This window comes from Monodon monoceros, unplaced genomic scaffold (genome assembly GCF_005190385.1).
Source record: "Monodon monoceros isolate NGI ecotype Baffin Bay Population unplaced genomic scaffold, NGI_Narwhal_1 Super_Scaffold_18, whole genome shotgun sequence".
Taxonomy (NCBI): domain Eukaryota; kingdom Metazoa; phylum Chordata; class Mammalia; order Artiodactyla; family Monodontidae; genus Monodon; species Monodon monoceros.
In genome coordinates, this window is record NW_021703774.1 from 94,506,392 (window position 1) to 94,532,410 (window position 26,019).

The following is a 26,019-nucleotide window of genomic DNA, read 5'->3' on the forward strand; positions in this document are numbered from 1 at the left end:
GTAGAAATGCTATAAAAGGATACACTACAGTATTCCTTCAGAAGTATGGCATACTAAAAAAGAACACCAAGAAGGAGGACAAGGGATTCTGAGGATGGTTGTAGCACTTACTGAAACACAGGTTTGAGATCAAATAAAAGATGAAGAGTAACATACACACAAAAAAAAATCTATAACAATGCTGACTACCAAATCCACAGATAAAAATATTATGTATTATTTACCCAAATATTAAACAACATATTATCTTTCTCCAGATCTTCTTTCCTAAAGGTCTTACACAAAATAATATATAAACTTGTTTATTTCCATGTCAATATGATTTTGTGTGCAAATAATAACAGACGCTATTCTTGACCAGGCAACACGTCTATCGAGGAGTGCTACCACATCATTTGATAGAGTAAACATTATCAGAAACGGCACAAGTCACAACTGGCAAGCTGTTACTGCCACTGCTGACTGCAGATAATGTTTCTAACAGCTTCTAAGGGTCTGGAGTCAGGCCACAAATTCATCTCACATAAGTTACATAGGGCTTCCAGACAGCAAGTACCGTCAAGATTGAGATGAATCACTTTTTAGCTTCGATCACTTTGGCAACAACCGAGAGATAGAAAACTCAACACTGGTAAGTATTTAATACTGACCATTGTTCTACCTATCATCTTTCTTGGTGAGTTACATCTTCCTAGAATAAAAGAAAAGGAACATATAAGGTTTCTGTATTAGAAATTAGACCCCCTTCAATTAGGTAATTGAAGGGAAAGTAAGGAAATTATATTATTTACCTATCTCTCCATCCATCCATCCATCTATTTAATAAAATCTTTTATCCTAACTTGAAAAGCCCTGACCAATTACTACTCAAAACAGTGTCAATTTTTAAATGTTTATATATTTTCAGTATTGGCAATATATGCAAGGAGTACCCAGGCATTAAAAAAAAATTCAGCTACCAAGAGAAATATGAGGATGTATATGTGAGAAAGGTACAAGATTTTCATAATGTTTATACGTAGACGTGACACAGGGTTGTATCTGAAGGATCTCTCTCCAATGTTTAAAAACACATCTTAATTCGAGGCCACTCTTACCTGATTTATAAAGGTAAATAAGAGAAAGCATACAACCTACTACACGTATAGATACTAAAGGATTATATGAGTATAAATTAAAATCCTTTACCCAAGCTTGTGCAGTAAGAAAAACTTTAAAGTCTTCATTAAATGTTAGAGTTGGATGATCAGCAATTCGGTTCAAAAATTTATGCAATGCCTTCCTGCGTGTCTCAATGAAGTCATCGTTAAAGCGTTCCACCATTCCTTTCACTATAAACTTTTCTGGCAATGGCTAGGGCAAAAAAATTTAAAAAGGTATCTGAACATTATGTGGCACAGGATTAAAAGGAATTCTACACTTTTTCTTTTTGGAAGATTATTTGAACGTGTGATCATTTCTTATAAAAATAATTTTTCAAAATTCACAACGCTAGAGCCAAACACTAAAATCTTAACACATTACAATACTTTAAAAAAACAAATCTGTACATAGATTGAAAAGTTTAAAAACAAATGTTCCTAAGATAAATGAATTATACTGAATTAAAAGGTCTGAAATTGGGTGTTAGGCATTCTAACGATTCACAAGACAAAATGGCAGTTATTCTGTGAAAAAAAAATGTAAACTTACTGGAATAATCAGAGTGGGGTGTGCTTCTTCAAGTCTTTCTTTCAACCAAAGGAAATCTTGATAACGTCTCCTAACTTCAAATTCACTGGAGTCAAATTCCCCACGAGACGTCTGAAGAAAGTAGGAGAAAATAACAGCACATGCAATATAAGACAGAAGACATTTGCCTAATGTTATTTTAGACATTCTGAAATAAATGGGTCTCTAAGAAAAACTAACAAATTCTAATTATTCAGTGTTTGTCAGCCTGTCTTTTTTTTTTTTTTCTGCAGACATCAATTCATGTAGCAGATGAAACAAAGCAAACTTTCCAGTATTCCCAGAAAGAAAGCAAACATCATGCTCAAATTTAAAATCCAAACTGAAAAAATCTGTCTTAGAGCAACCATCTGTCTTCCACAAGATTTTAACTACTATTATCTTTGGCATGACTTTCTTGCTAACAAGAAAGTGTGTTCTGAATTTAGGTTTCAAATATATTTCATTTTTCAAGATGATCAGAATTCAGAATTTGAGGAAAGTCCTATTTTTGCAACTTGGAAAATAACCTGAACATAACTGAGAAAAAAATGTTTTCCTGGAATTTGCTCAAATGAATTGCTTTGATAAAATTTGCTTTTAGTATTTGAAAATTCTAACATTATACAGAGTGATTTTACTGCTTTTTAAAAATGTCATTAATGGAAATTTAACGTGAAAAGAAAATCTTCCTATCATTTCTCAAGGAATTCTGAGCTATATGCCTAAACTCCTAAAAACTAAGCAAATACATTAAAATATCTGTTCTTAACAAACTAAAAATCTATTCCAACACACATGACAAGAAGAACATGGGTAAAATATCAACCTCACTTCTATTACCTGAATCCCAAGCCAGATACAAAAATAGCTTAGATAATGCGCCCTCACCTATCATAAGAGAAAAAGTCATTTATATATTTCTTTTTAAAAATTATACACAGTAATATTAAGTTTGAGATTTTCCTGGAGAAGTAAACATGGAATAAATAACACATTACATATTTCACATTCACCAGAAATATCAATCACCCACACAGACGAACACAATTGTAAAATTAAGCAGTTCAAGTCAAAATAAGATGCAATCTTAATTGTCATAAAATAAGGCTCACAAAAGCTATACTTGACAAAGTTTATTCTTTTAAAATGAATGTTTAGAATATCATAAAATATATCTTAGCAAAACATTCCCTTTTTAGCGGGAAAAAGTGGAGGTAAATGAGATGCGGAAGTCTAAGGAACTACATGTTCAAAAAACACTACAAAATCTAACTATTATGCCAAATGGTACAAGTTGTGGAAATGGTAAAAATAGGCAAACTAAATCTAGTAGAAACAATTTAACAAATATATATACAAGTTGGTATGTGTATATATATATGCAAATACATAAACATGCATACATACATATGCACACAAAACATGTTTAGAGTCACTCATTAAACAACACTTACTGATACCTCCTCATACCTGGCACATACGTATAGGTTCACTACCCATTTCCAAGAAAATAAAATGGCATAACTAACAATAAAAACACTCAAACACTGGGAAGTTAAAGTAAGATAGAGCTTTACATGTCTTCAAGAATTCCCAAAACTTCAAGTAAACACAAAAGAAACTTGTATAAATTCCAGGAAGAGAAAGATATAAAATCAAGTCAAATAATTGGTTGATTCTGTCCTCATCACCCTGCCACTGACTTAAAAGAGGAGTTCCCTAACATACTACAATAACAGAAGAAAACAGAGGATAAGTACAAATCTTAAGGACAGTGCATTCTTTCTTCCTACTCTAAGACTTCACTGGGCTTCTAAAGGGTTATAAGTTATATATTATTTCTGCTCCAAAATAACTTTTTAGAACACAAGTTCTTTCTAAGTTGGAAATTTATCATCAAACGCTGTTATTCCTACTGTTTGGAAGTTTTATCTCTATCTTCTAATCTAGAATACAGTTTCCCATGGAAAGTAAATTGTAAATGGTGTTTCATGTCTGACCATAAGAGCTTGCATACTTGAAGTTTAGGACTAACGGACTCATGTGATCTATATCTCAAAATGCATTTATTTAACAAATACTGACCTTTGGTCAAGGGCAAACACTAAATTGGAGGATTTAGAAAATTGTTTTTGAGGGAAAATGAATCTCAGAATCAAGAATACACTTTAACCCGCAACTACATACTGGCAGGCATTGATGAGTTTGTCTTCATATTGAGGATGTGAGAGGACAGACCCTTATTAAACCTCTGAGTTCTTACTCCTACATGTCCTAGGTCAAGGCAAATCTCTAATTTCTGAAACAGAATGTACTTCTTTAGAGCACTCACCTCAGATATTCTAACCTGGAGAATAAAGGATAATTTCCCATAAGGGGAACAGATGCCAGGAATGTGGGCTTCCTGATATAATTATTTACAATCGGGTCACCCTTAAGTATTTCTAAGTAGGAGGTTGCCAGTGTACACGTAGGTATATGAGCATGTGCATTTATCCTTTTTTTATGAATGTGTATCTTTATTTTTTATTTTATTATTTTTAACATCTTTATTGGAGTATAATTGCTTTACAATGGTGTGTTGGTTTCTACTTTATAACAAAGTGTATCAGTTATAAATATACATATATCCCCACACCTCTTCCCTCTTGCATCTCCCTCCCTCCCACCCTCCCTATCCCACCCCTCTAGGTGGTCACAAAGCACTGAGCTGATCTCCCTGTGCTATGTGGCTGCTTCCCACTAGCTATCTATTCTACATTTGGTAGTGTATATATGTCCACGCCACTCTCTCACTTTGTGGCAGCTTACCCTTCCCCCTCCCCATATCCTCAAGTTCACTCTCCAGTAGGTCTGCACCTTTATTCCAGTCTTGCCCCTAGGTTCTTCATGACCATTGTTTTTTGTTTGTTTTTTAGATTCCATAGATATGTGTTAGCATATGCTATTTGTTTTTCTCTTTCTGACGTATTTCACTCTGTATGACAGACTCTATGTCCATCCACCTCACTACAAATAACTCAAATTCGTTCCTTTTATGGCTGAGTAATATTCCATTGTATATATGTGCCACATCTTCTTTATCCATTCATCTGTCAATGGATGCTTAGGTTGCTTCCATGTCCTGGCTATTATAAATAGAGCTGCAATGAACATTGTGGTACACGACTCTCTTTGAATTATGGTTTTCTCAGGGTATATGCCCAGTAGTAGGATTGCTGGGTTGTATGGCAGTTCTATTTTTAGTTATTTAAGTAAACTCCATACTGTTCTCCACAGTGCCTGTATCAATTTATATTCACACCAACAGTTCAAGAGGTTTCCCTTTTCTCCACACCCTCTCCAGCATTTATTGTTTGTAGATTTTTTGATGATGGCCATTCTGACCGGTGTGAGATGATATCTCATTGTAGTTTTGATTTGCATTTCTATACTGATTAATGATGTTGAGCATTCTTTCATGTGTTTGTTGGCAATCTGGATACCTTAGTTGGAGAAATATCTATTTAGGTCTTCTGCCCATTTTTGGATTGGGTTGTTTGTTTTTTTGACATTGAGCTGCATGAGCTGATTGTACATTTTGGAAACTGATCCTTTGTCAGTTGCTTCAAAATATTTTCTCCCATGCTGAGGGTTGTCTTTTCATCTTATTTATGGTTTCCTTTGCTGTGCAAAAGCTTTTAAGTTTCATTCGGTCCCATTTATTTATTTTTGTTTTTATTTCCATTTCTCTAGGAGGTGGGTCAAAAAGGATCTTGCTGTGATTCATGTCATAGAGTGTTCTGCCTATGTTTTCCTCTACGAGTTTTATAGTGTCTAGCCTTACATTTAGGTCTTTAATCCATTTTGAGTTTATTTTTGTGTATGGTGTTAGGGAGTGTTCTAATTTCATTCTTTTACATGTACCTGTCCAGTTTTCCCAGCAACACTTATTGAAGAGGCTGTCTTTTCTCCACTGTATATTCTTGCCTCCTTTATCAAAGATAAGGTGACCATATGTGCATGGGTTTATCTCTGGGCTTCCTATCCTGTTCCACTGATCTATATTTCTATTTTTGTGCCAGTACCACACTGTCTTGATTACTGTAGCTTTGTAGTATAGTCTGAAATCAGGGAGCCTGATTCCTGCAGCTTCATTTTTCTTTCTCAAGATTGCTTTGGCTATTTGGGGTCTTTTGTGTTTCCATACAAATTGTGAAATTTTTTGTTCTAGTTCTGTGAAAAATGCCAGTGGTAGTTTGATAGGGATTGCATTGAATCTGTACATTGCTTTGGGTAGTAGAGTCATTTTCACAATGTTGATTCTTCCAATCCAAGAACATGGTATATCTCTCCATCTGTTTGTATCATCTTTAATTTCTTTCATCAGTGTCTTATACTTTTCTACATATAGGTCTTTTCTCTCCTAAGGTACGTTTATTCCTAGGTATTTTATTCTTTTTGCTGCAGTGGTAAATGGGAGTGTTTTCTTTTTCTTTTTTCTTCTTTTTGCGGTACGCGGGCCTCTCACTGTTGTGGCCTCTCCCATTGCGGAGCACAGTCTCAAGACCCGCAGGCTCAGCGGCCATAGCTTACGGGCCTAGCCACTCCGCGGCATGTGGGATCCTTCCAGACCGGGGCATACACCCATGTCCCCTGCACCGGCAGGCGGACTCTCAACCACCGCGCCACCAGGGAAGCCCGGGAGTGTTTTCTTAGTTTTACGCTCAGATTTTTCATCATTAGTGTATAGGAATGGAAGAGATTTCTGTGCATTAATTTTGTATCCTGCTACTTTACCAAATTCATTGATTAGCTCTACTAGTTTTCTGGTAGCATCTTTAGGAATCTCTATGTGTAGTATCATGTCATCTGAAAACAGAGACAGCTTTACTTCTTCTTTTCTGATTTGGATTCCTTTTATTTCTTTTTCTTCTCTGATTGCTATGGCTAAGACTTCCAAAACTATTTTGAATAATAGTGGTGAGAGTGGGCAACCTTGTCTTCTTCCTGATCTTAGTGAAAATGGTTTCAGTTTTTCACCACTGAGGATGATGCTGGCTGTGGGTTTGTCATATATGGCCTTTATTATGTTGAGGTAAGTTCCCTCTATGCCTACTTTCTCGAGGGTTTTTATCATAAATGGGTGTTGAATTTTGTCGGAAGCTTTCTCTGCATTTACTGAGATGATCATATGGTTTTTCTCCTTCAATTTGTTAATATGGTGTATCACATTGATTGATTTATGTATACTGAAGAATCCTTGCATTGCTGGGAGAAACCCCACTTCATCATGGTGTATGATCCTTTTAATGTGCTCTTGGATTCTGTTTGTCAGTATTCTGTTGAGGATTTTTGCATCTATGTTCATCAGTGATATTAGCCTACAGTTTTCTTTCTTTGTGACATCTTTGTCTGTTTTTGGTATCCGAGTGATTGTGGCCTCGTAGAATGAGTCTGGGAGTGTTCCTCCCTCTGCTATATTTTGGAAGAGTTTGAGAAGGATAGGTGTTAACTCTTCTCTAAATGTTTGATAGGATTCACCTGTGAAGCCATCTGGTCCTGGGCTTTTGTTTGTTGGAAGATTTTAAATCACAGTTTCAACTTCAGTGATTGTGATTGGTCTGTTCATATTTTCTATTTCTTCCTGGTTCAGTCTCAGAAGGTTGTGCGTTTCTAAGAAATTTCCATTTCTTCCAGGTTGTCCATTTTATTGGCATATAGTTGCTTGTAGTAATCTCTCATGATCCTTTGTATTTCTGCAGTGTCAGTTGTTACATCTCCATTTTCATTTCTAATTCTATTGATCTGGGTCTTCTCCCTTTTTTTCTTAATGAGTCTGGCTAATGATTTATCAATTTTGTTTATCTTCTCAAAGAACCAGCTTTTAGTTTTATTGATCTTTGCTATCATTTCCTTCATTTCTCTTTCATTTATTTCTCATCTGATCTTTATGATTTCTTTCCTTCTGCTAACTTTGGGGATTTTATGTTCTTCTTTCTCTAATTGTTTTAGGTGCAAGGTTAGCTTCTTTATTTGAGATGTTTCTTGTTTCTTAAGGTAGGATTGTATTGCTATAAACTTCCCTCTTAGAACTGCTTTTGCTGCATCCCATAGGTTTTGGGTTGTCGTGTTTTCATTGTCATTTGTTTCTAGGTATTTTTTTATTTCTTCAGTGATCTCATGGTTATTAAGTAGTGTACTGTTTAGCCTCAATGTGTTTGTATTTTTTACAGATTTTTTTCCTGTAACTGATATCTAGTCTCATAGAGTTGTGGTTGGAAAAGGCATCTGATATGATTTCAGTTTTCTTAAATTTACCAAGGCTTGATTTGTGACCCAAGATATGATGTATCCTGGAGAATGTTCCATGAACACTTGAGAAGAAAGTGTATTCTGTTGTTTTTGGATGGAATGTCCTATAAATATCAATTAAGTACATCTTGTTTAATGTATCATTTAAAGCTTGTGTTTCCTTATTTATTTTCATTTTGGATGATCTGTCCATTGGTTAAACAGGGGTGTTAAAGTCTCCTACTATGATTGTGTTACTGTCAATTTCCCCTTTTATGGCTGTTAGTATTTTCCTTATGTATTGAGGTGCTCCTATGTTGGGTGCATAAATATTTACAATTGTTTTATCTTCTTCTTGGATTGATCCCTTGATCATTATGTAGTATGCTTCCTATCTATTGTAATAGTCTTTGTTTTAAAGTCTATTTTGTCTGATATGAGAATTGCTACTCCAGCTTTCTTTTGATTTCCATTTGCATGGAATATCTTTTTCCATCCCCTCACCCTCAGTCTGTATGTGTCCCTAGGTCTGAAGTGGGTCTCTTGTGGACAGCGTATATACGTGTCTTGTTTTTTTATCCATTCAGCCAGTCTATGTCTTTTGGTTGGAGCATTTAATCCATTTACATTTAAGGTGGTTATCGATATGCATGTTCCTATTACCATTTTCTTAATTGTTTTGGGTTTGTTATTGTAGGTCTTTTCCTTCTCTCGTGTTTCCTGCCTACAGAAGTTCCTTTAGCATTTGTTGTAAAGCTGGTTTGGTGGTGCTGAACCCTCTTAAGTTTTGCTTCTCTGTAAAGGTTTTAATTTCTCTGTCAAATCTGAATGAGATACTTGCTGGGTAGAGTAATCTTGGTTGTAGGTTTTTCCCCTTCATCACTTTAAATATGTCCTGCCACTCCCTTCTGGCTTGCAGAGTTTCTGCTGAAAGATCAGCTGTTAACCTTATGGGGATTCCCTTCTGAGTTATTTGCTGGTTTTCCCTTGCTGCTTTTAATATGTTTTCTTTTTATTTAATTTTTGATAGTTTGATTAATATGTGTCTTGGCATGTTTCTCCTTGGATTTATCCTGTATGGGATTCTCTGTGCTTCCTGGACTTGATTAACTATTTCCTTTACCATATTAGGAAAGTTTTCAACTATAATCTCTTCAAATATTTTCTCAGTCCCTTTCTTTTTCTCTTTTTCTTCTGGGACCCCTATAATTCAAATGTTGGTGTGCTTAATGTTGTCCCAGAGGTCTCTGAGACTTTCCTCAATTCTTTTCATTCCTCTTTCTTTATTCTGCTCCGCAGTAGTTATTTCCACTATTTTATCTTCCAGGTCATTTATCCATTCCTCTGCCTCAGTTATTCTGCTATTGATCCCTTCCAGAGAATTTTTAATTTCATTTATTGTGTTGTTCATACTGTTTGTTTGCTCTTTAGTTCTTCTAGGTCTTTGTTAAACGTTTCTTGTATTTTCTCCATTCTATTTCCAAGATTTTGGATCATCTTTACGATCATTATTCTGAATTCTTTTTCAGGTAGACTGCCTATTTCCTCTTCATTTGTTTGGTCTGGTGGGTTTTTGCCTTGCTCCTTCATCTGCTGTGTGTTTCTCTGTCTTCTCATTTTGCTTAACTTACTATGTTTGGGGTCTCCTTTTCACAGGCTGCAGGTTTGTAGTTCCTGTTGTTTTCCGGTTTTGCCCCTAGTGGCTAAGGTTGGTTCAGTGGGTTGTGTAGGCTTCCTGGTGGAGGGGACTAGTGCCTGTGTTCTGGTGGATGAGGCTGGATCTTGTCGTTCTGGTGGACAGGTCCACGTCTGGTGGTGTGTTTTGGGCTGTCTGTGGCCTTAATATTTTAGGCAGCCTCTCTGCTAATGGGTGGGGTTGTGTTCCTGTCTTGCTAGTTGTTTGGCATAGGGTATCCAGCACTGCAGCTTGCTGGTCATTGAGTGGAGCTGGGTCTTGGTGTTGAGATGGAGATCTCTGGGAGACTTTCACCGTTTGATATTACGTGGAGCTGGGAGGTCTCTTGTGGACCAGTGTCCTGAACTTGTCTCTTCCACCTCAGAGGCAGAGCCCTGATGCCTGGCTGGAGCACCAAAAGCCTGTCATCCACATGGCTCAGAATAAAAGGGAGAAAAAAAAGAAAGAAAGAAGAGGGTAAAATGAAATAAAATAAAATAAAGTTATTAAAATAAAAAATAATTTAAAATATTTTTAAAGTAATAAAAAAAAAAAAGAAAGAGGAGAGCAACCAAAGCAAAAAACAAATCTACCAATGATAACAGGAGCTAAAAACGATACTAAAAAAACCAAACAAACAAAAAACGGACAGCCAGAATCCTAGGACAAACGGTAAAAGCAAAGCTATACAGAAACATACACATACACACTCACAAAAAGAAAAAATGGAAAAAAAAAAAATATATATATATATATATATATCGTTGCTCCCAAAGTCCACCTCCTCAATTTGGGATAATTTGTTGTCTACTCAGGTATTCCACAGATGCACAGTACATCCAGTTGATTGTGGAGATTTAGTCTGCTGCTCCTGAGGCTGCTGGGAGAGATTTCCCTTTCTCTTCTTTGTTCTCATAGCTCCTGGGGTTCAGTTTTGGATTTGGCCCCGTCTCTGCGTGTAGGTCACCTGAGGGTGTCTGTTCTTCGCTCAGACAGAACAGAGTTAAAGGAGCAGCTGATTCATGGACTCTGGCTCACTCAGGCCAGGGGGAGGGAGGGGTACAGAGTGTGGGGTGAGCCTGCGGCGGCAGAGGCCAGTGTAACATTACAACAGCCTGAGGTGCCGTGTGTTCTCCCAGGGAAGTTGTCCCTGGGTCACGGGACCCTGCCAGTGGCAGGCTGCACAGGCTCCCGGGAGGGGAGGTGTGGATAGTGACCTGTGCTTGCACACAGGCTTCTTGGTGGCTGCAGCAGCAGACTTAGCGTCTCATGCCCGTCTCTGGGGTCCGCGTTGTTAGCTGTGGCTTGCGCCCATCTCTGGAGCTCGTTTAGGCAGTGCTCTTAATCCCCTCTCCTCATGCACCAGGAAACAAAGAGGCAAGAAAAAGTCTCTTGCCTCTTCGACAGCTCCAGACCTTTTCCCGGACTCCCTCCGGGCTAGCTGGGGCGCACTAGCCCCCTTCAGGCTGTGTTCACACAGCCAACCCCAGTCCTCTCCCTGGGATCTGACCTTCGAAGCCCGAGCCTCAGCTCCCAGTGCCTGCCCACCCCAGCGGGTGAACAGACAAGCCTCTCGGCCTGGTGAGTGCCGGTCGGCCCTGATCCTCTGTGCAGGAATCTCTCCGTTTTGCCCTCCGCACCCCTGTGGCTGCACTCTCCTCCATGGCTCCAAAGCTTCCCCCCTCCGCCACCCGCAGTCTCCGCCCACAAAGGGCCTCCCTAGTGTGGAAAGTGGAAACTTTTCCTCCTTCATAGCTCCCTCCCACTGGTGCAGGTCCCGTCCCTATTCTTTTGTCTCTGTTTTTTCTTTTTAATTTTGCCCTACCCAGGTAAGTGGGGAGTTTCTTGCCTTTTGGGAGTTCTGAGGTCTTCTGCCAGCATTCAGTAGGTGTTCTGTAGGAGTTGTTCCACATGTAGATGTATTTCTGGGGAGGAAGGTGATCTGCACGTCTTACTCCTCTGCCATCTTGAAGCTCCTCCTGCATTTATCCTTATAATCTTGGTGTCCATGAATGTAAAATTTTTTTAATATTTATTTATTTATTTATTTATGTTTGGCTGCATTGGGTCTTCGTTGCTGAACGCGGGCTTTCTCTAGTTGCGGCGAGCGGGGTCTACTCTTTGCTGCGGTGTGCAGGCTTCTCATTGCAATGGCTTCTCTTGTGGAGCACAGCCTCTAGGCACACGGGCTTCAGTACTCGTGGCATACGGGTACTGTGTGCCAATGACTGTGTTGTATAACCTTTGGCAAGTTTTGAGTTTCAGTGGGCTCATTCACAAAATGAGGGTAAATCATAAGATCCAGATTGTTGTGAGCTTCAGATGAGTTAAAACATATAAAGTGGTTAGAACATTGGCACAAATTAGTCCCACAATAAAAGTTAGTTTAACACACTATAATATTATCACTATCACTATTACTACTACTACTACAAGAGCAGTGCATTTAAAATATGATGTAATGTGGATAACTCATAAGAACTGTATGTCTATGATTAGAATGAAATCCATAGGGTGTTTTATAAAGTGTCTTTCTGAAAGAAACAAATGAGGGGAAAATAATTCAGTTTCACAAAATCTTTGCTAGAAAGGGTAATGAAAATGGATGATTATAATTATAACAGTAGTAACAGGAGAAATCTGGCTCTATTCTTAGCAGTGTGTCTGTATTAACACACTAAATATTCACAAAGACCATACGAGGTTAGTACTGTTATCTAATTTACAAATGAGGAAACTAAGCATAGAGAGGTTAATTAAATAGCAAGGAAGGGGGGCGATCAAGATTCAACTCCATGCTGCCTTGTTCTACAGCATCTTGATATGACTATGATACTATAAATTTCTTCACTCACTCACTCACCGAAAGGTTAAATTGCTAACTTGCTATATCCCAAGGATTGTGTTTAGAATTATGGATAACTTAAGATACAATTACCTTCCTTGAGAAGCTCACAGACTCATTGGGAATAAATACAAATAAACACACAGTTAGTGACCTACACACAGGTAGGTGTCAATTACTGAATACTTATTATATGTTAGGCACTTTGCTAAGTGTTTTACATTGATTAGTTATCCTAACTTAATTCTTACAGAACCAGGTTCTACTATCATTTCAGTCTTATAAATTAAAAAACAAAAAAAACCCTGAGGCTTAGAAGGACTAAATATAGGCTTTTGATTTCTTTGCTACACTGACTGTGGTATCTTATATTCTTTAAGAGTTCAGTTAGAACACTGTGAGCAAACAGAAGAAAGAGGACTCAGCATGTGGGGCAGAGGTGGTGGGCATCATTTTGAATTGTATCTTGAAAAACAAACAGTAACTCTTCTGTCTGAAAGTGGGAAGGGCATACCAGACAGAAGAAAAAGCATATGCAAAATCATGAGAGCAAGAAATAGCCTAGAATATTCAGATAAAAGAGGTAGTTCTATGCAAGTGGAGAGCAGGGGTATTACAAGTCGGGAGTAAGAGGTGAGTCATATACGGTACGCTGGCCCCAGACTGAGAAGTTCTCTATATATCATACAAAGGAGTCTGCACTTTGTTCTGTAGGAAGTGAGGAGCCAGGGAAGGATCTTAAGAATCTGAGTAAAGAGATCAGATATATACATCTTTATGCAACATAATTAGCAGCAGTGTGGAGGCTGCACTGGAAGAAGTGATTATATACACAGGGTCCAAAAGCTTTGCAGCTACAAAAGGGATGCACTACAAGAGATGTAGAGTGAGACTTCATAAACAAAATATTATAACTTATAAATAGAATTCTTGAAGGCTGCTATTACACAAAGGACCTTAAAAAAAGATTATACTATTTGTTTTTTTTTACTTTTTCAGAGTAAACTGTCTTTTTGCAGAGCCTTGTCCTAGGAGTCAGGAGACTCAGATTCTAGATCTGCCCTTGCATCATTAAACAACCAACAGTGTTTCATATATTGATATAAGATAAAGTGGCCATTTGCTCTTATTTGGAAAACAAATGAAATTATTTTTTTGGAATCTTCAGAAGAAATGTGAACACAAAATATTGTATCATGTTTTTAACTAGTTGTTTTCTTTATTAGCAAACTGAGGCTCTTCTTTTCCAAATATATTTCTTTATAATTTTTAAACTAAAAACCTAAAGTGTTCCTATTTTAATAAGCACAACTGCTAAAATACAAGTGACTGGTACTCAGGTTAATTCGAATTCATATAGAACAAGTGAAGGATAGATAAGATGCAATGTCTTACTCAAAATGGCTGAAAAACTAGAAGTCAATTCAGTTAAGATTCTCTAAGTTGAGTGTCAAAGTGAACAATTCAGTTAAGATTCTCTAAGTTGAGTGTCAAAGTGAACAAGAAGCAGTTCCAAGAGTTCAAAAAAGCAACTATATTCAAGAAAATGTTCATTAAATACTTACCTTAGTAATAATCCTATAAGTAATGAATGTTTCAATTGTAGTAACATGGCTTTCAGGTTCATCAACTGTAATGAAAAGATCTTTCAAATCTGGCTCATCTTCAAACTTGACTTGGTTTATCATTGATAAAGGGGATGTTGGCATCACAGGGCTGAAGGAATTCATGTCCATCAATGAGGCATCCTAGGAATAAAACAATCAAAAATTAATATCTATAAGGAATAAAAAGTTAAAATCCTCTTTTTCTTAGGCACGACAAATACTAATCAAATATGTCAAGAACAAAAAGGATAACTGGACTCCTGCTTAAATAAGGTATATGGAACATGTATTTTTATCTCTGCTTCTTCTCAAAATCCCACTTTAAAAATGACAGTAAAGAAACAAAGACAGAACAAGACAAAAAGTCATAAAAAGGCATAAACCCTCAAGGTAAAAAGAAGAGACTAAGCAAACAAAGTTAACTACTTTTTTGGAAACTGGAAATCTGATGGTTGAGTGGTAACTGAAAAGCAGTGCAGAAACAGCTAAAGTAAATGTAGGAGAGAATGGTAGACCAGGAAAAAGAAGGCACATTTATGACACAGGATCACAGCGACACTCAAGAATTATAGGTGCCAGGAACCTGTGGACATAGAATGCTGGAAGAGTTAAACCAGAGGATTGGTTAAAAAGCTCATAAAACAAAAAAGGAGTTAGTACCTCAGATTCCCTCACCTACCCCCATGCAATCAGGTGACTTTTCTTCCCCAATTTTGCAAAAAACCTGGAAATTTGCTTTCTGGAGTGTCTCTGAACTCAAGGGCACCAGGCAGGATGGAGGGAGAGAGAGGCCCTATGAAAATACAGGTATCAAGGGAAAGTCCTACATACTAGAGGAAACGATATCCAGCCCTTTCCCCTCATTTGGCCCCAAGAACGTGGGCAGCAAGATGTTGAATGTCTACTCAGCTTGTCAGTACCTGGTGCGGGAACTACCAAACATCTCAACATGTGGAAAGCCTCTGATGTGAAAGATTCACAAATAAAGAAACAAAGAGAATACAGGAAGCAGACAGAATAGAGAATATAATGCTTTAAAAATAGATGAACTCATTAGCGATAAGAATGATATCAAATTCATGAATAAAACAGGTGTTATTTTTCAAAAAAATTCAGAGAACAACAGGAAAACCAATAAAAAAGGAGGCTCATGAAAGTTGAAATATGATGGAAGGATAAAAACTCAACCAGAAGTTCAAAAGATTTAACTTGAGAACTAAGCTGAACCAAAAGAACATGGGATGGAAAAGGAGAGAGAAGTATTTTTAAAAATTAAAGGATCCAGGTAGATAGTACCTGAGTGAACAGAATTCCAGAAAATGAAGAAGGAAAATGTCCTCTGAATTGAAGTATTTCCAGGTTGACAGGGCCTAGCAGGCCTCCTCAAAATGAAGAGGACAGTAGTGGGGTGGGTAGTATCCCTACAAGCATCTATCACCATGCCATTTCATAACAGTAGGGATTTTCAATTCCTAAAAGCTTCCAGAGAGACTATAAACAGGTAAAATACAATAGGAATGGCTTCAGATTTCTCAGTGGTTAACACTGGTAACTAAATGATAATAAAATAGTATCTTCAAAATTTTTAGAGGAAAATATTTCCTACCTAGAATTATACATAGCCAAACTGTCATTCAAGTATGCAGGTAGAATGAAGCCATTTCAGATAGGAAAGATTTCAAAAACTGACTTTCCATGTACCCATTCTTACACATTCTTTGGAAGACTCTTCACTTTTCCAAAATAAGGGCATATACCAAGAAAGAAGAAATATGATCTGAAAGTAAGAGATTCAACATAGAAGAGAACTAAAGGAAATTCCTTGGATGACAGTGAAAGAACAGACTTAGAGAACAACCTATACAGACTAGAGCAGAAAGACTCCGGGGGGCAAGGAGATGAAGAGGGAAAGAATAAAGGAAGAGAGGGAGCAAGGAAAGAGAAAGAGCAAAAGAAAAAGGGAAAGAGAATGAGGGAAGGAGGGAGGGAGGGAGGGAGGGAGAAAGGAGGGAAGGGAGGAGGGAAGTGGGGAGGGAGGGAGGCTGACAGAATACCTGATACATTTAAGCATAATGAAAGGAAGCATGCTATATTAGATTTTGTAGATGAATTGGTGCAAAAAAGCCAAGAGGCAGAGAAAACAAGAGAGGGAGAAAGTGAGGGCCTAAAATAAAGGAATGAATGAATGATGAACTCTAAAGAAAACAAAAGGTACAAGAATGAAAAATGTAATCATAGTTCATTACATGGCTTAACTGAATAAAAATAAATTGTTCTTAATACTGAATTTAACTAAAAATGGTGATACAGTTATATTAAGATAATGGGGGAAAAAACATATGTATATGTTTGAAGGGAGGAGACATTGCCTATAAAACAGTTTCAAACATGCCAATACCATGAAGGAAAAGGAAGATGAGGAACTGTTCCAGACTGAAGCAGACCAAAGAGACACAAGAGCCAAAGCAACATATGATCTTGGATTGGATTCTGTTCCAAAGGAGAAGAGCCTTTGTTTTTTCTCTCTAAATGATATTATTGGGACAACTGAAAATTTTGAAAAGGTCTGTGGATTAGAATATAGTATTATGTCAATATTAATTTCCTGATTTGCATACTTATACTGTGATTATGCAGGAGAGTGTCCTTGTTTTCAAAAAATATACACAGATTTAATTAGGAGTAATAAAACATGTCTCTAATTTACTCAACTTGCACACACACAGAGAAAACAAATGTTGTGAAATGGTAATAACTGGGAAATCTAGATTCTTTGTGGTATTCTTGCAACACTTCTCCAAGTTTGCAATTATTTCAAAATAAAAAGTATATTTATAGTTTTCAAAAGTCAAATCATCTGACAAGGCTTAAAATAAAACGAAACAAATTAAAAACAAAAAAGCAGCATCACATGCTCCACTATTGCTATTACCAGTTCATGCTCCTCAGAAGCAAATTCAGAACTCTATTAGCTATTTTTGCTCCTTGTTACCTTCCTTATTTCAAAGTAACATATATTTTCTTTTTTTTAATTTTTCAATTTTCATATTATCAGTAGGTTTCCTACTAAGGAGGATGAAGAGTATTTATTTAAGCCAATTAATTATATGAGTATAGACTCAGAGTCCTATTTTACTCAATGGGTTATAATCCATTAATATAATTTATTTTGATGTTCTAAGTGTCCAAAATTTGCCTAGTAGGAGCTCCTTAAAGCTGGCATCTGTGTGTTTTTGATATGTCTTCATTATTCCTTGAGCACTTTATTTTCTGGCATAGCAAGATGTTTCAGATATATGTTATATTTTCCCTGCCCCAGTCATGGAATCAGACATTTCTCCAAGGAGCTCTGGTTTCTTTTAGAGGAGACTGGTATTTAGAAAACAAGATATAAATGCTAGAAAATATATGTATATTAGGCATGATTTAGACCAAGGAATAGAGGACAAATTACAGTTGAGTTGATCAGACACACAAAAACATGGAGACAATAAATGTCTTGCAACAGAAGTTTAGTGAGACAAATTATGGTATATACCTACAATAGGATACAATAAAGTCTATCCGTATACTAGAATACAATAAAGTGATTAATATTTTAAAAGAATATATAGTAACTTGGAAAAAGATTCCCAGTATGGTATTAAGAGAAAATATTAGCTTATAAAATTTGTATTCAACTAGATTCTAATGCATGTACGTGTATTTGTGTGTGTATGACAGAGGGGGATCAGAGGGTAGGAGAGAAAAAACAGCGCACTCACGATATGCGTGCACTCATGAACTTAGAAGCTATACCAAAAAGTTAACAGAAGTTATTCCAGGTGTTGGGATTGCTGTTGAGTTTAATATTTTCCTGTCTGAGTTGCTGTATTTCCAAATATTCTAAAATAAACGTGCATCATTTTGAAAAAAGGTTTTTAATTGTTTAGAGTCAACACTGTATCTAACGTGTTCAGAAACAGTAAGAACTACTGTAAAAAAAATACAGTAAAAACTACTGAAAAAACTACTGTAAAAAAAAAACCAGTAAGTTAAAAGAGCTGTCTAGGGCCATTTTGGCAGAAGACCTTGGATTACATATTTGATTATCTGTTATTTTTTCTTAATTCAAAGTTGTATAGTTAAATATGAAATTTAAAAATATGTCCGGAATCACATGAAAATGGGATTGTCAAAATAAATTATGGGATGCTAACACAATGGAATACTAAGCAGCCATTAAAACCAGAATTTAGAGGTTTCAAATAAATGTGCAATCAGCATGTACAAAAATCTCTCTCAATTATCATTTCATATAAACAGTAGTTTTTTAAGTTGATGGGCAAATGTGCTTTAAATTTCACTGACAATGCATACAACCATGTGCTTTGGCGTTCTTTGTAGTCACCCTCTTAACTCACCACAACCCACTTCTTTTACCTACTACATAATTTAGCATTCTATTTCTTCTGCTTAAAATGCATCCTTTTGTAGAGTGGAAAAGATCTGCCTGAATTTATAAAGGCTCACAATTCCAATGAGTGTAGTGTGGTGTCATAAAAATATGCTTCAATATCTAGCAAAGGAAGAAAATTACAGGCTGAAATTTAGCAACATCCAAGATTTCAGTAGAAGGATGTAAATTACTATGAATCACTCAAAAACATTCTTAAAACCTCAATAAAAGTGACTATCCAAAGAGTTTTATATTCGCTTCAAAAAAAGGAAAGAAAATATACTGACAATACTTAAAAGATTTACATTTGGACACGAATAAGCAAAGACAATAAGTGTTTGAGAAGATCCAAAGAAGTAACTGACCAAAAAGAACTTCACTTAACTTTTTGTGGTTGATGCTTTTCAGGAGAAATGGATCGTTAAAATTTGTTCTTTCCAAACAAAGTTCTTACCTCCACAATAACTCATGCCTCTTTCTCCTGCTAGTTCTGTCTTTCTCCCCGTCCTCAACCTCATTTATACATTCGTTCATTCTTAGCATTTGGATATACATCCATTATCTTATGATATTTCACACAATGAAAATACATCTTTTCATTTTTTTTCTTCAAGAGATTAAAGCAGAAGAGAAAGTATTTGCATGGTAAATCTCTACTTCTTAAATAACATTGAATACCTTTCTTATAGCTAGCATAGTGAAAACACACATTCACACAGGCGCACACCAAAAAATCTTGGGATGGTTTCAGGCTGAGATTTGAATATGTATAATACAGAAGTAAGCCAAATTGTCACAGGAAGTCATTGTCTTTTATCCTTACTGCAAACCAACACATTCACTGTAAGAGAAACCATTTAAGTGACTTTCCTGAAATGAATGGACATTAGCACTGTGCTAGCATAATACTGAAATTTATTGAAAAGTCACTTACAAATTAAGGGTAAGTTTTCTTTGTTCCTATTTTTGGTTTATTATAAGCATTTGTTGTGGGTTGAACCATGTCCTCCCAAAATTCATATGTTGAGGTCTCCCAGTATCTCAGAATGCGACCTTATTTGGTGACAGGGTCTTTACAGAGGTAATTAAGTTAAAATGAGGTCACTGGAGTGGGTCCTGATGCAATATGACTGGTATCTGTATAAAAAAGGGGAAATTTGGACATAGACATTCATAGAGGGAAAACATGAGACATAGGGAGAAGACAGCCATCTACAAGCCAAGTGGAGAGACTGGGAACAGATCCTTCCCTCGCTGCCCTCAGAAGGAACCAATCCTGCTGACACCTTAATTTCAGATTCTAGCTTCCAGAACTGTGAGAAAATAAATTTCCGGCTGTTTAAGACACCTAGTCTGTGGTACTTTGTTATGGTAGCCCTAGCAAATGAACAGCATTTCTGTATATAGAATGGTACATAATAAATATTTAAGGAAGGAAACAAGGATAAAAAGGAAGGAAGGAATTAAAATATTTCATCCTTGCTCCATTAATTTTTTTTACAGGTTAACAATCAACTTCAGTAATTTCTGAGAAATGTTTTTTGCCTCCCACTTTTAATGCTATTAGATGGTTCCAAAGTTCTACTATTGAAATAAATAAAATACAGAGCTGAAATTTAAAACAATGACTTGCCAATATTTGAGTGCTCAGGAAATAAACTCCAAAAGAAACAGGTTAAAAGGTGAGATATGATCTCTCTAAGAGGTGTCCTTCCTTAATATCCTTCACTAAGATGCTACTCGGGAACATCTCATAAATATAACATGAATTACTCTGATAATACTAAATTGCAACCACCATCTGTGCACAAACAGCTATTTTCTTTTTACAAGTAGAGGGAAAAAAATCAATGTGAGAAGTGTGATAAATCAGAATACTGGCATGAAAAGGCCATGCAAATAAAATTGCTGATGTACAAGAAACACGTACACCAAGAGACATCTGGTAAAAAGCAACTTAAAGTGGAAGGAGTTTGAGAAACCATGTTGTTATGAGGGACACTCATCTTGATGGGACTAAATTTAGACTTACCAGCTGTGTTTTGGTTTACAACTCCTTCCAATCTGCCTGCTTATAATAATAATAAAAAATTAGAAAGGCCTTCTGTGGAACACTGTTGAAAATGTGATTGGGGGAAAAGCCAGCCTATGTCGTGTTCTATAAAGGGGCATACAACACTCAATAATCTTGTTTGACATAATTTCCAGTGCTATGTAGTATATATACCCTTGTATGCATATATCATAATCTATTTATTCATTTTTCTGTTTCTATTTTCTAACAGTGTTGCTTTGAATATACTTGGACTTTTTCAGGTTTTGTGCACTATGAAGTTATATACTGACCACAGAAACGTTTCACATAATTTTGTTTGACATAATTTTCCACTCTGGCAAAAAAAAAAAAACTGGTATATTAAAAGAAAAAGTCTCTGTAGTTAGGCAGAACTAAACTTAATTCAAGTTTACATATATATACAGCTGTGTGAACCTGGTCAAGTCATGTTACTTTTCTGAGATTCAGTAACATCAGAGAGGTCATATCTCACCTTGGATCACAGAGGATAAAAAGAGATGAATAAATGTGGGGTATATATTGTCTCCTTGAAACCTTCATGTGAATTATATAAACCTTACCATGACCCCATAGAGTATGTTCTATTTCTTTCCCTTTTTTAAACCAGCTAGCAATACTGTTGAGTAGGTACTCTTTTACCTCTTGTTTTCCAATGAGGAAATAGGTTAAATCACTTGTTCAAACTCTTAACTGCTATTAAGTAGAGGAACCAGCATGTGACCACCACCTAACTGCCAGTAAGTCAAACGTACTGGGAGTTGTCACTGAATTCGATTTTCAGTTTCCCACAAAATTAAACAGAAATCTAAAGCAAGAATAAATCAATCTCTATGGTTAAAATATAGTCATGTAGTGGACAAAACCGAAGGAAGTACAAAAACATTCAAGGCAACCCATAAGAATGTATAGATAAATTGTGGTATATGCATACAAGGCTATATATATATATATATATATATATATATATATATATATATATATATATATATATATAAAACACAGCAATGAAAATCAATTACAACTTCATGTAAGGCCATTGATAAATATCACAAACTAAATATTAGAAGAAAAAAGATCAAATCAGAGAAGAATTCACACAGGACATCATTTTTAAAGTCCTAAAACATACAAGGTCCAAATTCACATAAATCCTTAACAAATAGTGCTTCAAGATACATATACAGATCTCCCTTGACTTACAATGGGTTTACATCCCAATAAACCCATTGTAAATTGAAAATATCATAAATCAAAAATTTATTTAATACACCTACCAAACATCATAGCTTAGTCTAGACTATCTTAAATGTGATCAGAACACTTACATTAGCCTACAGTTGGACAAAATTATCTAACACAAAGCCAGTTTTACAATATAGTGTTGAATATCTCATGTACTTTATTGAATGTTGTCTGAAAGTGAGAAACAAATGGTTTTATGGGTACAGACCGGCATCAAGTGTATCGGTTGCTTCCCCTCGTGATCGTGTGGCTGACATGGAGCTGTGGCTCACTGCTGCTGCCCAGCACCAGGAAAGCTTATCTACCACTGCTCGAGAACAGATCAAAATTCACAATTCAAAGTATCGTTTCTACTGAATGTGTATTGCTTTTGCACCATAAAGTCTAAATATCATTAGTCAAACCATTTTAAGTTCAGGACCATCACTTTTATGAAAACCAAATGAATGATAAAAACAAAATTCAAATTATTATTTTCTTTTAAGCAGGAGAGAGAGAGAGAATCTTGGAGAGGGCCACACAGGGAATGCAGGCATACCTCATTTTATCATGCTTCACTTTATTGCACTTCACAGATACCATGTTTTTTACAAGGTTTGTGGCAACTTGGCATTGAACAAGTCTATAGGTGCCATTTTTCCAACAGCATTTGCTCACTTCATGTCTCTGTGTCACATTCTGGTAATTTTTGCAATACGACTTCAAACTTTTTCATTATTACTATATTAGTTATGGTGATCTGTGATCAGTGATCTTTGATGTTACACTGTGATTGTTTTGGGACATCACGAACCACGCCCATATAAGATGGTGAACTTGATGTTTGTGTTCTGACTGCTCCACCCACTGGTTGTTCCCCCATCTCTCTCCCTCTTCTTGAGCCTTGCTATTCCCTGAGATACAACAATACTGAAATTAGGCCAAGTAATAACCTTACCATGGCCACTAAGTGTTCAAGTGAAAGGAAGAGTCTCAAGACTCTCACTTTAAATCAAAAGCTAGGAATGATTAAGCTTAATGAGGAAGGCATGCTAAAAGTCAAGATAGGCTGAAAGCTAGGTCTTTTGTGCCAAACAGTTAGCCAAGCTGTGAATGCAAACAAAAAGCTCTTGAAGGAAATTTAAAGTGCTACTCCAGTGAACACACAAATGATAAGAAGGTGAAACAGCCTTATTGCTGATATGGAGAAAGTGTTAGTGGTCTGGATAGAAGATCAAACCAGTCACAACATTCCCTTAAGCCAAAAACTAATGCAGAGCAAGGCTCTAACTCTCTTCAATTCTATGAAGTCTGAGAGAGGTGAGGAAGCTGCAGAAGAAAAGTCTGAAGTTTGCAGAGGCTGGTTTATGAGATTTAAGGAAAAAAGCCACCTCTATAACATAAAACTACAAGGTGAAGCAGCAACTGCTAATGTAGAAGCTGCAGCAAACTATCCAGAAGCTCCAGCTAAGATCATTAATGAAGGTTGCTACACTAAACAACAGATTTTCAATGAAGATGAAATAGCCTTATATTGGAAGAAGATGCCATCTAACATTTTCATAGCTAGAGAGGAGAAGTCAATATCTGGCTTCAAAGCTCTTCTTAGTGGCTAATGCTGCTGGTGACTTTGAGGTCAATGCTAATTTACTATTCTGAAAATCTTAGGGCCCTTAAGAATTATGCTAAATTGACTCTGCCTGTGCTCTATAAATGGAACCACAAAGCCTGGATGACAGCACATCTGTCTACAACATGGTTTACTGAATATTTTAAGCCCACTGTTGAGACCTACTGCTCAGAAAAAAAAAGAAAAATTCCTTTCAAAATACTACTGCTCTTTGACAATGCACCTGGTCACCCAAGAGCTCTGATGGAGATATACAGTGAGATTGATGTTTTCATGCTTACTAATACAACATCCATTCTGCAGCCCATGGATTAAGGACTTTCAAGACTTTCAAGACTTATTATTGAAGAAATACATTTCACAAGGCTATGACTGCCATGGACAGTGATTTCTCTGATGGATCCGGGCAAAGGAAATTGAAAATCTTCTGGAAGGATTTCACCAGTCTAGATGTCACTAAGAACATTTGTGATTCATGGGAAGAGGTGAAAATATCAACATTCACAGGAATTTGGAAGAAGCTGATTCCAACCCTCATGGATGACTTTGAAGGGTTCAAGACTTCAGTGGAGGAAGTAAATGCAAATGTGGTGGAAATAGCAAGAAAACTGGAATTAGAAGTGTGAAGATGAAGTGAACTGCTGCAATCTCATGATAAAACTTGAATGGATGAGAAGCAAACAAGTGGTTTCCTGAGATGGAATCTACTCCTGGTGAAAATGCTGTGAAGATTGTTGAAATGAAAACAAAGGATTTAGAATATTACATAAACTGATACACTTAGTTGATGAACCAGAGGGAGGGTTTGAGGACTCACTCCAACTTTGAAAGAAGTTCTACTGTTGGTAAAATGCTATCAAACAGCATTATACGCTACAGAGAAATCATCTGTAAAAGGAAGAGTCAACTGATGCTGAAAACCTCACTTTGTTGCCTTATTTTAAGAAACTGCCACAGCCGCTCCAACCTTCAGCAACCAACTCCCTGATCAGTTAGCAGCCACCAACATTTCTAAGTGCCAGGGATGCACCTTAGCACCATACACTTGCATTATTTCATTTAATCCTCTCAACAATCTGAAGAAAGAAAGCTCAATTATCATCACCTGAATTTTACAGATAAATAAGCTTGTACCATAGGGATAATAATGATTCTCCCCAAATCACTTATTTCTTAATTGGAAGAGCCAAGACTCAGTCACCACTACCATCACCACCACCCATGCACACACACCAAAAGCACCTTGTATAGCACCTTTATTTCACTTAACAAAAGTTCATTGAATGTCAACTATGTATCAAGCACTAGGCTGAGATACAACAGTGGCCAAGACTGGCTGGCATGGTGTCTTCTCTCATGAAGCTTACACGATAGTTAGGGGGGAGGGTAACAGATGATAACCGAATAAAAATATAGAAAAACAAGATAAGTCCAGATATAAATAAGTGTTGATAAACAGGGGAGCAAATTCCAGATAAAGTGGAATGAATTGCTGGAGTAAGTGGTTAAGGCAGGAAGTGAGAGGGATGCTTCTGAGAGAGCTGTCAGGGAAGGTGTCTGTAAGGAGGTGATGTGAGAAGAAGCCAGCCATGAAAAACACTGACGGAAGAGCATTCCAGTCAGGGGAACCAAAAATGCCTAAGGCAGGAAAGGACTTAGGACGTTGGGAGACCAGAAAGGAGGCAAATGGGAAGAACACAGGCTTTGATGAAGATATAACCAATGAAACTCATTTTGACGTTTACTGTGGCAGAATTTTAAGTATTCACATTTTTATCTTATAGGTCTTGAAAAAAGGGAAGGGAGAGCTCCACGATAAATGAACGTTGCACCTGAAATCCAAAGTAAGATATCTGTTGCACAGCTAGAGGTTTTTAAGGGTCTGTATGATCCTAATCAGACTATTCACGAGCATTAACCAGTAAGAGGTTATTAATCATGACTAATGCCTTTCCATTTATCTCAATTACGCTTGGGTAATTTCTTATCTAGTGGAAATTTTTCTTTTTTGTATTTAACACTCCATAGAAAAAAAATTAGTTTTCCTTACTCAGAAAGGTTCAACATGCCATTTGCGTATGATTTTGCCACAAAACCACTGTGGGAGCCGCTATGATTGTTCCCAATAACCCCTTGTCTTTCTATGAAAGGAAAACACCTCCTGGTCAGTTACCAGGTAACTTTCAGTGCCTCCTTATGGAAGGAAAATAAGTTTCCCACCCCAGTTAATTTGACCAGTGACTTGCTTTGGATGGTGTCATGTGTCTGGGCAGAAGATTTGGAGGCCATTGCCTGTTTCCACCGGTGCTCATATTCTTTTCCCTCTGCCGCAGGGATGACATGTCCCAATTAACATCACTCCTTTAATCTTGATCCCAAAATGAAGAAAACACAAGAAGCAGACTCAAAGCCTGGACCAGACTCTCAGTTCAGTCACAGTTGACAGGTACATACCTGAGAAAGAAGTCTTTATTGCAGGTAAGCCACTAAGATCTTGAGGCTGTTTGTACTACCGCATTATCTAGTGAAACCTAACAAAA

General features: G+C 36.7%; 1 protein-coding gene across 7 annotated transcripts in view; it reads right to left on the reverse strand.

The window, feature by feature from the left end:
- The window catches only part of SNX7 (sorting nexin 7), a 98,558-nt gene that overhangs the window by 59,314 nt on the left and 13,225 nt on the right, over positions 1-26,019 (reverse strand). For 6 of the 7 annotated variants that reach the window (XR_003794559.1, XM_029230029.1, XM_029230030.1 and 3 more), the window contains exons 2-4: positions 14,072-14,254; positions 1,693-1,803; positions 1,189-1,353 (exon numbers count right to left, since the gene is read on the reverse strand). Coding sequence is in view for 6 of the 7 variants with exons in the window: in XM_029230029.1 (XP_029085862.1) it covers positions 1,189-1,353; positions 1,693-1,803; positions 14,072-14,254 (459 nt within the window). In the remaining variant the exon portion in view is untranslated. The remainder of the gene's footprint in view (positions 1-1,188; positions 1,354-1,692; positions 1,804-14,071; positions 14,255-26,019) is intronic. The other variant, XM_029230034.1, reaches the window with a different exon arrangement.